We start from the raw sequence: 17,142 nt of genomic DNA, 5'->3' as shown, positions 1-17,142 counted from the left end.
TTAGGGGACTGGAGCATCTCTCTTATGAGGAAAGGCTGAGAGAGCTGGGCCTGTTTAGCTTGGAGAAGAGAAGGCTGAGAGGAGATCTTATCAACATGTACAAGTATCTGAAGGGAGGGTATCGAGAGGATGGAGCCAGACTATTTTCAGTGGTGCCGAGCGACAGGACGCAAGGCAACGGGCACAAACTGAAACACGGGCAGTTCCATCTGAACATGAGGAAAAACTTCTTCACTGTGAGGGTGACAGAGCACTGGAACAGGTTGCCCAGAGAGGTTGTGGAGTCTCCTTCTCTGGAGATATTCAAAACCCGCCTGGACGTGATCCCGTGCAATGTGCTCTAGGTGACCCTGCTTGAGCAGGGGGCTTGGACTAGATGATCTCCAGAAGTCCCTTCCAACTTCAACTATTCTGTAATGTAAAATGGCATATTTGCACGGGTTTAGTTTATTTTCAGGTTGCTGGACTCTTGGACCTAAATGTTCTTATTCCGAACTTTCCGTTCTTATTCCTAGAAGGGTTTCCTTTAAACATTTCTAGGAACTCTGAATAATGAAGGCTTCGTTAGCCGCAACCTTTTGACGGCCCCTTTGACTTTCTCCAATGGAGCAGTTTCGACCTGCTTGCAATTTTGAGGCATACAAGTACATTTTCCCCAGAAATGGTTTAGCCCATTCTGCCAGGCTGCCATTTGCTAGGAAACAGCATTCACATTCTTGCACATTAGCCAAATCAGGAATCTCAAAATAATCTTCTCTGGCCGATCATGACGAAGTAACAGCATTAATTGGAAATATTCAAAATCAAGTAGAAAATAAAGGCTTTGTTTTAAAAACGCCTTTAGAATAAAAAAGGTCAAAGCAGTCGTAACTATCAACTCCTGTTTTCTCCAATACTTCCAGGTATGATAAAGACTTTAAACCACATAGCCCTTCTTGAATCTATCTGTCTCCAAGACTGTAGGAAATGTGCTTTACATTGTAAATAGTTATGGATTAGTTCATGGAATTTGTAATCAAGACCAATGGATATTTGTTAAAGAAAACAGTTGCAATGGAAATAGCACAGTTGGTTTGTTACCTGCTGCAAGCCGGAAAGGCCAGAGAGGCATTATTAGCTGCTAGAGCTTTCCAAAGGAAGATGCAGGTCTGTAGTGGCTACCTGTGTTCTACTGGGACAGCATTCTGTGGCTATTCCTCACAGATTTACTCTGAAAATAATTATTTAAGAGTAGCTCTTAATTTTAAATGTACCATAAATGGTCTGTTTTCAACTTGAATTTCATTCAGTATATTTCAATACACTAAAAAGTTTTGTTTTGTGGTGTTTTTTTTTAACATAGGAATTTCAAGAAGAAATAACAATTAAATGTAAAGGTGATCACTTAATCCAGATAATTAAGTCTTCTCTTTAAATTGCTGCTAATTGCAAGGACCATTTTTCTTATGCAAATATTGAAGTCCATATTTTATGTGCACTTGTGTTTATAGTGTGTTTATTGATTGCTATCCCAAACAGAGTGCTTGATCTTTTTTAATAAAAAGGAGACACAAATATGTACAAGTAACAGTACTGATTCACGGCTGAACAGAGGTGTTCAGAAGGGCATTTTTCCTAGCTAGTTTTTCAGAAGTCAGGCAGGGACACTGTCCTTCATTAGCTGGTCACAAATTAAAAGAATCTGTAGGAGCGACTGTATTGCGGCAATAGCAGCTTGCCTGCTTCACTAGTCCAGAAGAGTTGGAGGTTTACTTTGGTTAGTGAAAATATTAAGACTTTCTGCTGATGTCATATAATCAGGAGGGAGATTGGTCTTGCAGACTAGCTTGTTTAATTTATTGTATATACAATTTTTTATATAGTAACTATTCTCAATTGTCCTTTGTGTAAAGGACAGTGAGGGAATTATTAGAAATAAGTTGCTGTGTAAATGTGCCAAGATCATGATATAGATTTTCATAATACTTGTTAAATCTGATCTTTCTTGTGTAGGATATAACTATCACTTTCTTTAACTACTTCACAGCATGTTGTGAGAATAGTTTTTTATATAAAGGATATTTTTTCTTGACAAGAACATAACTTTTTTCTGGAGAAAGGGGGGAAAAAAAAGACTTAACTGTTCTTCAGTTCTACAAGATCTGTGTTGTTACTTTTAAGATAATTGCAATATGACGTTAGTAGCCATATGTGAAACAATTGCCTGTGTGTCTCGTTATTGTGCTTCAACAACTTATCCCACGAGGATCAAAATAGCATTTACTTTAGCTAGACCCATGTCAATGCAGAAGGATAGCCTCCCTCAGCTTCTTTATCGAGTTATTTAACATTTCATTTTAGTTCTTTTGCAAATACCTGTGTTGTTGGTGCTACTTGGCTTGTGGCCAAACACAATTCAGATATAACACATGGTCGTGTCTTCTTGGTGACAGGCAAGTAAAATTTTTAAGGCATGTATTTTGCTTTTTTTTTTTTTTAAATGACCTAAAAGCCTAAACTTCATTCACTTACAAAATAAGCATTAAAATTGGTCTAAGCCTAAAAGTTTTTATGGTTGTGTTCATTTTTTCCTTTGTTACTCATGCTAATTAAAGATGTCGTGTGCATATCGCTGCAGTTGCATAAAAATCTTTACACTGTTATAGCACCAGCTCCTTAGTTAGGTGAGGCTGCGATGGAATTGGACTAGAAGAGGCTGTGACAGGAGGAGCTTTTTCATGTCTAGAGTTCCATCTAAACTAACAAGGGCCAGAAAAATGAAGGAAGGGAGTAAGCTGGTAGCTTTCACTATGCTAATTAGTTGCAAAACTTAAAAATATATATATATATAGACAAGACATTTGACTCCTTTGTGGGTTGGAAATTGAGCTTAGGCTCACAAGCACTTAGGCAGCAGATTAGCTGATACTGACTTCAAGCAGTCAAACTGGGAAAGCTATTTAGATTGTAACTTTAGAAAGGTCTGTCTTAGTTATTTCCTTGAAGATGTTGCAGTATTGCTCATTTATTTCATTTCTGTTTTGTAACAGTTTATGTGGAGGTGAAATGAGTAATTCAACTGCATGAAAATTGAATGCTTTAAAAATACTAGATTCATTGGAGATGGTGGCAAAAATACAGAATATTCTGGAAGAGGAAAAGATAGATAAAAATGAGGGACAGAGGCATATGAATACTTTAATTTTGAAATCAAACAGCAAGATAAGAGGCAACATAAATTTTCTATAGTCTTCTCCAATCCCCAAAACCCAGCCAAAAGCAAAGGTTGTTGAAACTTGTGGAAGTATAATATGGTATGGGAAAAAGGGAGCTGGGCTGACAAACAGATTGAGAAAAGCAGTTTAGTAGAGGCAATGATGCTAAGAGTAAATGAGAAAGCGACCCACTCTACAGTAAGGAAACACGGCTGCCTCGCTGCCTGGGGGAAGGAGAGCTTGGACTGCCGTGACAGATACCAGGCCAAAAAGGGAGACTTGGAGTTGAGGCCATTCACCTGGGACAGACTCAAATAATTGAATTTAGATCTCCTAAATCTCCTAAATCTCAGAAAGACCTGTATTTCCTAGATTTTGAATTTGCCCCCACCTCCATAGGTAAAACAAATTAAGAGGAAAATGGGGAAAATTGCCAAATAACCAGTAATCTGAGATGAAATTCTGAGGTATGAGTTTTGCTAGGCAAAGTAGGAAACTGAGTCTGGAAAACTTGGAAATCCCCAAAAATGTATATTGAAGAAGAAGAGTTTCACATATGTGCCTTTATAATAGGACTTCAACTCACACCAACTAAAGTTCTTCTTCAGCTTCCTCCAGATGTTTCACTTCATATACTATGAGTCTGTCGCACAGGACGAATGTCTCCAGTCCTATAACCTCAGAAACAGAGTAAATTTAGGAGAAGTGGAGCCCAACATCTTTAAAAGATGGCTCACCATATGACAAACTTCTAATATTATTTTCTTCATACAGTCTAAATAGTACTATGCTTCTGATAATTTACAATCCAGATTAAATGTGACAATAGATCCTTCCTGAATAATTTATTTGTTGCTACTTTATCATTTATGTATTTGAACTGTTTTATTGGTCTGAAAAATTGGTATGACTTTTTAATCCAAAGCCTCAATTGGGTGCTGTTGTTCTTTGTATTTGGTTCTGCTCATGCTTTCCTCTTATTTTTTCATGAAGAAATACTGGCAGAATTAGCAATGTGGTTATGAATTGCTTTAACATTTGCACCTCCAAGTACGATCCAGAATTAAATGTGTCTATGGTAACCATGATGCACTAGTACTACTTTCCATTCTTCTTTTAATCTATGAAAAGTATACACATTTTCTTTAAAATAAGCAGCATATCCTAACAGATTATCAATGTAACTGATGCTTGTCCTGAGTATTTATTTTTAAGGAAAGTTACAAATGGAATAATGTTATAAATAGTTCATTCCACTATAAATCAAAGAATAATTGTCTGGAAAATATGCAGTAGCACTTTATATGATGACCTCAGGAATATTTTATTTTTCCTGTGCATGTTGCTCTGTGTTCCCACTCTGACAGCTAGTTGTGTTGCACTGTGCTTTGTGGGACAACAAAGAAGATGATCAGAGATTACTGAAATGTATATTTTGGTAATCTTTTGAGCTTTTGATATTTTAGGTAGTATTAAAATGCTTTTGATTTATAATTACACAAAGGTACTACAAGAAAGTACCTTTTGCTAACTGTACAAAAACATCTCCATTCATTGCTTAAAAAACAGGACAGTGGTATTTTGTTTGTAGTGGGGTTGATTTGGGGTGTTTCATTTTAGGGTTCTGGAAAGTGGGGGGGTATAAAGATTAAAAACGTACTCAACAGTTTATACACAGGCATGCTCTCAAATGTGTGGATAAGATACGGTCTTGTACACCTGCGTGTACATAAACGTAAAAGATGGATAAATGCACTCATAATCACAAAACATTAAACACAAAGAATATATATAATACTTCCTGTGAAAAGAAGTTTATCTTGTTTACACCAGGGCAGAATTTGGGCCATCCTCTGCTACCTGTATACACTTAATTTTATTGTACTACACACCCCAGACAGAAAAAATATTTATTATGTTATTTTATAACAGATCACAAACTATAATCTGTTGTGTATCATGACTCTGCTATTTTAAGAATTAGACTTCTAAACTTGTGTTCAGTTAAATACAGCTTTTTTTTAAAAAAGAAATATCACTTCTGACAGTAACATGTAAAGCCTAAGAGCAAGTGTCTGTTTCTTTTCCCCTTAAACAACTATTTTTCCCTATTTCGTGAATATATTATGTTCTTAGTTCTGCCCCATATTGAATGCTCTATGAAGTGAGGAATATGTGGAAAGATGTCTTTTCTTTCCCCATTTGCATATAATTTCTTTCATCCTTATTCTCCCCTCATGTTTTCCATAAATAAAAATGAAAGTAGCCCTCCATGTTGATGTTTCCTTCACTGTTGGAGATTTAAAAAAAAGAAAAAAGAAAGAAAGAAAGTTTTGGAAGTACAGTCTTACAGTTCACTGTCGTTATCCCTGCAGTGGGCTGCAGTTGCACTAGGGCTGAAGCCTTCCCGGGTAGTAGGATCATCGCTGAAACGAAATGAAGAGAGGTTTATAACCTCTTTTGCATTGAATTCTCATATTACTACTAGTATCTTAAATGACATTATTTTAGCAAAGTGGTACTCTATACTGTGCCTGTACATTACAGAAATGTTAACTCTGCTATTGTAAAATGCTTCAGTGGTGTGATTTTTTTCACCATATATTAAATTCTAGAATGCAGATGGGGTAAATGGTTTGTTTTCCCTTCAAACAGGCAACTGCAAATAATAAAGGTTGTGTGTGCCATTTAAAAAATAGGATGAACTTATGGAAGGGAGTGTTCTGGGTTTTTTTTTAATTCACATAATAAAGGTTATTTTACAAAATATTGTGGACGGTTATTTGAAGTTATCTTGTATGTCTCCCATCAAATCCTGCGATGAAACGCTAGCCACAAGGGACATCAAAATGATGATCTTTAGCTGGCTATATTTGACATTCAAATGTCAAATGTAGATGTTAAGCCTTTATTTGTACATATTTACTGTTACTGTACATGAGATATCAAATGGATACAAGCAAGGCTTGAAAAATAAAGAAATGATTGGTGTGGACCTATCTTGGCAGACTGTCTAGAATTTGAGCTTTGGTGTAAAAATTAATTATGAAAGTAAATTCAACTTATTGGAAATTACAAATACTTAATTCTTCTCAACTTTAAAATCTACATTTTGATATTGAAATACTGAAGAGATCTAAAGTTACATTCCATGATGCAAGATGTAAAACACTTCTCAGGTCTAAGATTTGTAAAATAAAATAAAATTAAATAAATGTGAGTAGTCTCCTGTGGTTTGACAGTTAATTCAATGTTTGCTTTTAATTTTCTTTTTGTAGATGCCAATAGAAAAATAAGGATATGATAAATGTACTTCATATATATGTATGTGTGTGTATAAATATACATCTCACTAATATTCTTGTTTGCCAATTTTATCACTCCTCAGTGTGTCAGGAATCTCCCTGTACCTATAACTTTATATAAAATTCTGTCTTTTCTCAAGCAAATGAAAATAAGAGATTAATGTTAGTAAGAATATAAGTTGTTTTTTGTTTTTTATTTTTTTATTAAACCTTGCCTTACAACAGCAACTGGCTCGTGATTTTGGCTTGTAGTGTGATCTTTGCTAGACAACATGCGTGCAGGAAGGGACGTGATTATGGCTTTCCTCTCCTGTACACCAGCTGTGACAGCAACGAAATGAAAGTAAATATTAAAGCTGACACACTGTTCAAGGACAAATATAATATTTTAAGAAGACTCTGGGAAAACGACTGTTAGCCAGAGCCCCTTGTTCTCCATCATTTCATAGCTACCTAATTGGCCGTTTACATTAATCTCTTGTCAGCTGTACACTTTGTAATCTAGGCTTTTTTTTTTTTTTAATTCTAACTTTAAAAATATGAGTTGAATGTGTACAGACAGAGCTTTTTCCTGAGTTTTAAGACAGTCTAAATTCTGAGGTTTGAACAGTCCTATTAATTTCAATTGGCTGCTAACAACGAAATGTTAAAATGACAATTCAGCTTTCAGTGCTGTCATTTTTGCGCACTGGAGCAGTTGACTGGGTAGAGCTGCTTATCTAGCTTACTGTCTAATGAATTGTACTTCTGCCACTAAATGCAAAACGAAAAGAGAATGTTTATAGTTTTGCAAGTTGAGATGTCATTAAATGTGTTTTAATTTGTACAGACAATTTGCATGCAGGGATTGGAAACATATTTTCTTTGTACGAAAAACATTTCACATTTCTCTAGATGCATTACAGGATGTTTACTCCTTTGAAGCATCTGGTAAGGTGACTGGTAATGTAACCATGGTCTGATCCCTTATGATAACTTTACGTTCTTGGGAATGCAGTAATAATTACATAACCAGAGTGCTAAATCCTAGTAATATATTTATCTAGTGGTACTTGATGCTCATTACTTCTTCCTTTTTCTTCTTCCCCAATTGTAGGTAATTTTCAGGTGGTGGAAAATCTCTCTTAGGAGTGAATTTCGTGACGCAAGACCTGGAGAAATTAAAGAATCTCATGAGGATTTTTTGGACGATTCATCTCTTCATAGTAAGATGACAAAATAATTACATATTTGATGTGGCATATAATGGAATAATCTATGGATATTGATCTGTAATAATTTTCATGAAAGATACGTGGTTTCTTTGACTTGTTAGGCTTTTATATATAAATTTATTAATAAAATTAATGGGTGGATATTGGAAAAACAAAAAGGCATAACAATAACTGTAAATCTGCGATAAATCCCAGCAACACTGATAGATTCATTATAAGAAAATGACAGAGTTAGTAACAACAGAAATAGGCCAGAAAGCAGTATTTTCATTGCTAATAACTCAGTAACCCCTTATAATGCTCTGTGCTGTGCCAGCGCAATTATCTTTATGGCCATTTCGTGAGGCCCGTTGGATTCCCAGTCTGATCTAACATAAGCAACATCAAAAGTGGTGGTGATGCAAAAAGTGTAACATGAGGTTAGGAATATGCAGCCAGAGGAAGAAGGGCAGTCAGAGGGCAGACTTACAGGGCTGTTCTTCAGAGCCTGGAAACCAGAGATGCAATAAACAGCTGAAAAGTCTCTCTGATTTGAGGGGATTGTTGTCAATCAGCCGTTTGGGAGGGCACAGACGGGGTGGCTGATGAATTGACAGGTCATATGGACAGGTCACTGCCAACTTCTGAAACAACTATACTTTTTCCCAAACTTCCATGGGAATGCATGCCCCAGATAGTTACTAATCTGCATCTTCTTGTAATTATCAGTTATAAATAATTAATTTCTTTTAAGAAAGATGTCACATCATAAATTAGCATTGCTTATGGCTCATAGAGGAAACGATTTCCTGAAAATACTAAGTCAAAGTCAGACTTAATTCGGTTGTTGGAGTTAATAGCTGAGCTCTCTGAGCTATGACCTGGTCTGAAAAAGGAGAACTTCATAACTGCACCTCAGTATTGGATTGAGATCTGAGACTTGTACCTAGAAAACCTACGTAGCTCTCAAATACCTTGTGTTGGTGAAATTTTCTTATAAGTTGCTCTTGTATTCTTGTTACATGCAGACCTAAAGAACCTCAGTTACAGATGTGACTTTGTATTTTTCATGTTTTTACGGTGATTTTTAAAGAAACGTCACTTCCAAATGATGAAGCCTGGTCTTCCTCATAAAGATTCAGTAGACATCCTCTTCTCATCTGGGTAGAGTAAGAGTGCTGTGCCAGTCAGTAAATGCATCTTGGATGGTAGGGGAGAGGACAAAACTTTTTCCTCAAGGAAAAAGCTCCTCCAGGCTCCAAGAGTAGATATATCTGTTTCTTCATTTAGAGATTGAAACAAAGCAATTCAGGTTTGCTATAATTTGCTTGTTAAAATGTAACACTTGCTACAGCTTAATGTGTTGTCTTCAAGGGATTTTTTTAGCCCTGGTAAGCTAAAACATTCTGAATTTTTCAGTATGTGTTTCTGATCCCTCTTGTAACTTTTGAAACTGTCTGCAAATTTCAAGCAAATCTGACTGAAATGATGACGCTCCTTTAGGCGGCTGGGTGGGGAAGCTATAAACGACTGCCCTTAGTGCTCCCATTGCCAGGAAGGCTGCACGTTTGGAGCTCAAGTTACAAGATATAAAAGAATGCGCAAGAGACACTTTGTAAATGCCCAGACCCTGGAAAAAGTTTCAGTCAGCACTCACAGCCCATAACAAATAAAATAGTCTGGAATATCTGTCTTGGAACAGTACATTTATTTTTCAGTTTAGTTTCCTATGGTGTAGTTTTATGAAATGTTATTCATCCACCTGAAATGTCCCCCCCCTTTTCTTTTTTCTTTTTGGACAGTGAAGTAAGATATCTTTTTTTTTTTCTTCATAATCATAATAGAACTAAAGAGATTTTGTGTATGGCTAGATCTTCATTATGTTTTTTTCCAAAGCTTAATGAATTAAGCTCATCATTAATGGATGACAGTGTAAGCTAGAGAAGAGATGTCTATTTACATTTCTGGATGAATAAACAAATAATACAAGTCATCACTTGCTATGCAGCACTCTTAAGGATGAAAATCTTAACTGGTAAGATTTCCTTACCTGGAAAACCTGGAGTTCAATATCCTGTCCTAGTTCATCATTAGTTGCAGATACATCTATAAAATATGATAAATACAGTTAAATATATTTTAAAACATCCAAACCAGGTCATATTATATTATTATTCATAGAAATAAATGGTCAACCCTCAAGAAAACCTCAAACAGCAGCAAATATTCACATGGTAGGTTGTTTAATAATTCAGCCTGCACATTACAAAAAACATTGTTGTTGTCATCATTCCTAGTATGCCAAGAGGTGGATCATTATTATCTACCAGTTTGAATTAGATCAGTCAGACAATTTTTAGTTGAGTATGTAGGTCATTTTGATACTCGTGTAAGGAACTTGAGCAAAATAGCCAACTATATGGAGCTGAGATACTTGGAAAGCAACAAAACAAATAATAACCAATAACAAACTGTATATGAACTTGTAATATAATATAGTAACAAAAAAAAACCAGGTTGCACAGTACTGGGTCACTTACTCAAAGACATGAAAGAGCAGTAAGGTGATAGCCTTCTTTTACATCATTACTGTAGGAATATTTGGAACAGAGAAGAAACAAGTCAATCAGAAATAAATCTGAACTGTGAAATCCTAGAATTTGGAAGGCTTTCAAACATATTAGTGTAAGCTTGTCTTTTATAACTAATCTGACAAAATATCTTGGAAGACAAACTGCTGCATAGGAATAGGATGTGCTTAGTGACTTAATATAATCTCAGCTTCCATGATTGTGTTTCTCTCTCTTTTTATGATGGTAACATGTACCAGAAAATATACTGTAGTTGATTAAATATATATATATATATATATACACACACTATGGATGCATTAAAACATTTCATTGTAAATAAAATAGCAATTCTGCTTTAGCTTTGATTCCTGTGTGCCAGTATGGGAAAAGTCCTTTACACATCTAGATGACTATATTCATGTCATTTGTTCTTAGACAATGACATGCAGCTTCAAAATTGACCACTGATTATTGGTTAAAAGCATGTCAAATTGAATTCAAGACCCTATTTTGTAATGAACAAGTGTTTTTATTAAAGCAAGTTTATAATACAGTTAAATGAGCTAAAGACATATTGTTAAGTTCAAAAGCCCAAGTTCCAAGTTGGACATTGAAGCAGAAATAATCAATTGTATAATTACAGGATGGGGAGTAGCTCACTAAGTAGCAGATTTATAGAAAAGAATTTGGGGTTTAGTGGTTCACAAAGTGAATGAGTCACAAAATGTCATGCACTGTGGAAGATAACTGTCTTCAGTTAAACCACTGAAATTAAATTGAACCCACGTAAGGTAAGAAGCAGAACTAGAGGGCCTCTTGACATCATAGCCGTCATTATTTTCCCCAAAGCATGCAACTGAAGTGCTTTTTTTGGTTGTTTTTCTAGCTTCCTCCTGAATAAATAGCACAGTTTATTTAAAAACAAACAAACAAACAAAAACTTTATATGCACGCACATATAAGTACACATTACCTGTATAAAAAAAAAAAAAAGGATATGGGCAAGTTTCAGTTCAGATCTGCTGCTGTTTTGATGCTCCTCAGCTGAGACAAGTTTGCTCTATACTAGACAATGTACAGTTTTTTTAATTATAGCCTACTTTTACTACACAAGCTTCCTGGATGTCACTAGTCTGAACACAAAAGTGAAATATTATACATTATTAATACTCAATATTAGATACTATATGTTCTTTTTTTCATCCAAAACATCCAAGCCAATCTTTTTTTTTAAAGTGTATGTGAAAAATATGGGATTATTGGGAAGAAATTTCAGGCTTTTATAAATTTGTTGTCTGTTTGGATTTTTTTTAATCGCAGTTCAAATTGCTATAGTATTTGGTGCCAAAGTTCTGAAACATGTCCTCAATCTGTGCCGAGGTAACTATGACTTCCTGGAACGGCTTCCTGTCCCATTGCTCCTGTACATCATTTCCTTTCTGGAGCTTGAAGATATTGCCAGGCTTTCTCAAGTTTCACACAGATTTAAAATGGTAAAAAAAAAAAATAAATAAATAAATTATTTTAAAATTGCTAACTTTGCTGTGTAGCATGCTGTCTTTAATTCATCTCACATTTAACCTAATCATCATTGTCTGCTTTACTTCGAGTTTGTGGCTATAAAGTAATCATCTCTATACAAACTGCTAAATGTGTGTAACAAAAAGTAGATCTTGGGCTGTTAGTCAGAGAAACGCTGTGCTTATCCCGCAAACTTTTTGTTTTATATAATAAATGCAACTATCCAGATAATCCTAGTATAACCAATGGTTGGGGGCTATGCACTACTTCCAGGATTAAATATTTGAAAGGTAAAACTTATACTTTGTATTATATATACATAGTATATATAATGTGTGTATATATGTTTGAAATATATACATTATATATGCAATGCATTATTGTAATTTCTAGGAGCTCTAACTACAGACCAGGGTCCCCTTATGCTAGACTCGTTACAAACAAAAAATCACTGCCATTCCTAGACAGCTGACACTTTAAGTCTTTGACAAAAGTTAACAGACAGTTATGAATAAATACAGGAGCACAAGGGAAGTGAGATTTTTTTGCTTGGGTTTTTTTTTTTTTTGTCAGTGGTATTAGCACAATAGCAGCCAAACAATTGTCGAGGTGTTTTTTTTTGTTGTTTTTTTTTTTTTTATTAGACCTTGCAGCAAAGAGTTTTAAGAAACAGGAGAAGAATGAAATGACTTTATGGGTGCTTACTAGGAAATTCTTTCCAAGCATCAGGAAAATATGGGAAAGAGGATGAATGTGCTCAATTGAAAATTTAACAAGTGAATAATGGAAGTTGGTGCTGTTGGCTGATCAGAGCTAAGGGTAGCCTCTCAGTGCTGAATGAGGGGTGGCAAATAGGGAAAGGATAGCCTGGAAGTCCCTTAAGAGTGAGGACCAAGCAACTGGTGCAAAAAGAGAAAATTATAGGGTAACTGAGGTCGGAAGGGACCTTGGGAGGTGATCTACTCCAGCTTCCTGCTCAGTGTAGGGTCAGCTAATTGGAAAGGCAGAAAGAGATAACGTGTTCTAAGCCATGATCTAGGAAAATTATTTTTGCAGCTGCATGCTGAATACCTCAGAATTGCATTTTTATCCCAGTCAGAGCAAGAGAAAAGGCTGTTGTGGTAACTCAGGTACAAATAAAGGGTTTTACTTTATGAAATGTAGGATGATAAGTATATTAAAGAGAAAACCTAGGAACCTAGAATGAAGTCTGTCAAGTTGTGGATTTTACAGTCAGTTTTACAGTCACTGAAAACTTTGGTAATGTTGAGACCTTAGGATGAAGATTAAAAAACAGATTTAGTTTTTAAATCTAATGTAACAGCTAGATACTCACTGAATGGCTTCAGAGAGACAGATTAGCCTCTTAGTTTGGAGAAGAGGATGCGTCTCTGGTAGAGAGTACCTCTCTGAATTGTATTTGGAATGAGGTTACTCACGAGGTTTGTATTTTTTTGAGGTTATGTGGCCCAAGATTTCAAGCAAAGTGCTGCTGCAGACTGCTGACAGTTCAAGAGGGCAAGGTTGTACTGCTGTTCCTAAGGTGTGCCTACAAACATGTCGTAGATACTTTGGTGAGAGCGAGTTCAACCGAGCACAAAAAATAGAAGACAGTGTAAAGAGAGACCTCAGGAGGAAATGGCATGATAGGAGAATAGTGCAAGTCATGAATTTTAGAGATGAAGGGCAGATGTGTGGGTAGACATGCTTGATGAGTTCAGAACTTTATTTTTATTTCAGTTTGAAGGTAAAATTGTTTATATTGTGATGGGGAAGCAACCAGTAGCAGATGAGAGGATAAAAAAAGACTAAAGGAGAGGAGGAGGATGGACAGAAGGGAGATCAGGAAATGGTTTATTAGTATACTTGGAATCTATCTGTGATTTGCAGAGAGTGAGTAGTATAGGACTAGTTAGAGTGGAGGATAGTAAACTTCATTAGTTTAACACAACACCTTGGATATGCTGGTATTTAAGGAAATCCTGGAAAGAATTAACTTGCATAATAATGAAGATAAAATTTGGCACAATGAAATACTCTGTTACAACTAGTAATACCATGCCCCCTTCCTCACATTCCAGCAGTATTTTTAAGAGATTAAAATGTTGTCCTAGTACTAAGAATTTTCGTTTCTAGACTAATTTATTGTAGGTTGTAGTGCTATTCTATATGGGACTGTATAACGTATTCAGATTTTCAAATAGGGGGAATAGTATATTGAAGTTATATTAATATATTCTAGCAGATTTTGAACTTTTGTTACAATTAAAGGGAGCACAGGAGGTGGAAAATGGAAGGAGGGAATTCTGGAGGTTTGTGCCTCGCGCGCTGTGCCTGGAAGGGAGATAGGGCTTCTGCGCTGCCTTTCGGTTCCTCACCGTTCGCGGAGTGCTGAGCACTAGCTCCTTCAGCTCAGGAGCAGGCTCCTGGCCGTCTCTGCCCTTGCTGCTGAGCCCTGATGATGGGTAATGGTCTGGAACAGGCTTTGCACTCAGGACTGAAAAGTGAGGTGTCAAAGGCACTGTACTTCCCTCCTGTGCAATGCGTCCATGTAGGCCGAGCAAAACAAATCTTTATTACACAAAGCATGGCATTAGTTTTTCTCTCACTGTGTAGTTCACATATTGAAGGGATCTGAATACTCGGATTTGAAGTATTTTAGATTTTCACGAGGTGCTGCTTTAAATATTACAAAAGAAGCTCTTTTTCAAAAAGCATCAATCTACAGAAGCCCTAATTTGGACATCCCTATTCAGGCATTGCATGAGGTTTTGAAATACACTTTCAGCACAAGCTTAGTACAGGATTCTTTTAGTTTATATTGCTCAAGATCTTTAGATGCTCAAAAAAGGCAAAATTATTTTTAAACTACGAGAAGGAAAGTGCTTCTTTCTATGTGCTGAAGGAAGCTGCTCCCGCCAGAGGGAGCTCAGCTCCCGATGCAGGGGGAAGCTGAGCGGTGCCCGGGGGGACGGGGCGGCAGCCGCAGCTGGCGTGCGCGGGCCCTGCCGGTGCGGCCCCGGCTCGTGCCCCTCTCCGCAGTTACGGACGGGAAGAGCTGGCTGGTGCTATGCAGCCCAGAAGCCGTTAGCGTGCAGAGAAAACAATGATAATGACTGGTTATCTTTTTTTCCTTTCTGTATTGTATATTGTGTTTTATAACTATTTATTTATTTAAATACAACATTGTATTTGAAAATACAATATATGGTACTAAAAACCAGTCTCCTCTACTTTTAACTTAATGATGTCTGTTTTTCATAGGAACAGTAGAACAGTTAGAGCAAGATACCAAGCAAAAATTTAAAGAAAACTGTAAAAATGCATCTATTTTTATTTCAGGACTTCTGTAGCAATTTTTCCCCAATAATCCCTGTTTTTTCTTTGCTGAAATATGCTAGCATATTGTGCGTGCCTACAATATGATCATCCTTACAATTCCTCGAGAACAGAAATAGGACCACACTGTATTCTGATACAGCCTTCCTGAAGTCAGTGAATGACAGGTTCAAAGTATCCAGTTGTTGAAAGGGGAAGTAATATATGACTCTGGTATATCAGCACTTTCCACAGGTAGGAAGACGTAAAAATAGAGGTTATACCAAGTCTTTTGCATTTCTATTTCTGTTACTTATTATAAGGGACAAACCTGTCACTTGCATTGGAGTAATCTAGTACAAGTCGACTTAAATGAGTGCAATTAAGCTTTTAAAAGACTGGAGCATTTAGAAGAAGAATCAATGTTAATAGGCCCTGGTATCACTTATAATGGCCAGATAATATATAATGATGCAATCTATTTTCCTAATCTTTTTTTGTGATGGATATGTCTTAGCTATCAAATTACATCACTTTTTCTTATTATTTCTAATATAATATTTTCACCTGTTTCTATTTACGGAATCACTCTTTAAGAGGGAAGCATCTGCTGAGAAACAGACTTAATCCCTACAATGCTTGTGAGAGCCTCATAAAATCACATTTCTGATAAAAATGTGTTTCTATAGTATTTGCATATGTATTGCAAAAATGCAGGCTTTTGATAAACTCCAAAGGCAATTGTGAACTGTACCATGAACAAATGCATTTGGCTTCATTTACTTACCTTGAAAACAGGTATGTATTTGTGATGTGATTTCCACATCCCGCCAAGCTGTGTAGTATAAATTTACCCAGCTTCATTGATTTCACTGGCGCTGTATGAATTTTATACCAGGAAAGAATGTGGCATTACATCTCCCCTGTTTCAATGTAGTAGAAATGTCTGCAGTATCACACCAAAAGAAACCATCAGCATTTTTAACAGAAGACTGTGTAGTATCTTGCACTGGCAACACTGGACAAAACTTCCACTGATGCCGTTGGGGGTTTCAGCTAACGCTGTGTCTTTCAAGAGAGCAGGTGGGCACCTCACACTTACAGTGACCTTCATACATGGTGGTTGTCTTGTCTAATCACATTTCATGCAAATAAAAACAATCAGTGAGCAATGAATAAGCCTATTACGATTTTTAAGCCTCTGCTTTCTTTTATAACTAGATATGTAACAGTAACACGCTGTGGGAAAGTATTGTGGAGAACTTGTGTGACACAATTACACCTGAAATGCGAGAACTGGCACAGGAAATGGGCTGGAAACAATTCTTCTTCACAAACAGACTGCGGCTGCAGCTGCAGCTCCGAAGGAGGCGGCAGAAACATGCTGAAAAGGAAAAGCTAACTGAATAAAGATGCGTTTTTTCATTGAGGCAACTGTTCTAAGGTGTGGATTTGTTGTTTATCAGGTTATACTTACTGACTTTTCTTCTTTATTAGGGAAACTAAGTTAACTGAAAGATTAAAAGAATTAAAACAATATGTCTTAATAGAGGCAACATGTAAATAATATAATCTTTAGTATGTTGGGCCTCTTGAAATTGTATTATACTGAGCATAACAACAGCTACTAGGAATAGAAGAGATTGTGGCTCCCTTGTACTTCTTTCTGACTTCTTATAAATTTTGTGTATATACTATGCCTAGTCCCTGTTTGATAGTAAGTGCTATGGCATTGTCATCATTACCTTTATAGAACAGGGAAGAAAACCATCAGTTCTTACTACAAGAATTGCTGATGCATGCTGAATTTTTACTGTCCACCATAGCAAATTTTCAGTGTTTATAGGCAAGTAACATATGCCCGGTTCCAGTCTGATGTGTGTTAAAATGTTTTTAAATTAATTCAAGCAAATAATCATTTTGTCACCAAGAAGAAACTTCTTTGGTTACTGAGAGTGTGAATCAAACCATCTTCCTCATCTTGACAATCCATCAAAATCATGTTTAAGGCACGCTGTTGGAATGGGGTACAGGCCAA

General features: G+C 36.2%; 1 protein-coding gene across 3 annotated transcripts in view; it reads left to right on the top strand.

Annotated features, from left to right (window-relative positions):
- Positions 1-17,142, top strand: part of FBXO36 (F-box protein 36) — a 38,976-nt gene that overhangs the window by 14,235 nt on the left and 7,599 nt on the right. For 2 of the 3 annotated variants that reach the window (XR_010885038.1, XM_067301890.1), the window contains exons 2-4: positions 7,596-7,704; positions 11,586-11,758; positions 16,326-16,548. Coding sequence is in view for 2 of the 3 variants with exons in the window: in XM_067301890.1 (XP_067157991.1) it covers positions 7,596-7,704; positions 11,586-11,758; positions 16,326-16,514 (471 nt within the window). In the remaining variant the exon portion in view is untranslated. The remainder of the gene's footprint in view (positions 1-7,595; positions 7,705-11,585; positions 11,759-16,325; positions 16,549-17,142) is intronic. The other variant, XM_067301891.1, reaches the window with a different exon arrangement.

The sequence above is a fragment of the Apteryx mantelli genome, chromosome 9 (assembly GCF_036417845.1).
Source record: "Apteryx mantelli isolate bAptMan1 chromosome 9, bAptMan1.hap1, whole genome shotgun sequence".
Lineage (NCBI taxonomy): Eukaryota > Metazoa > Chordata > Aves > Apterygiformes > Apterygidae > Apteryx > Apteryx mantelli.
This window is presented reverse-complemented; position numbering and strand designations above follow the sequence as displayed.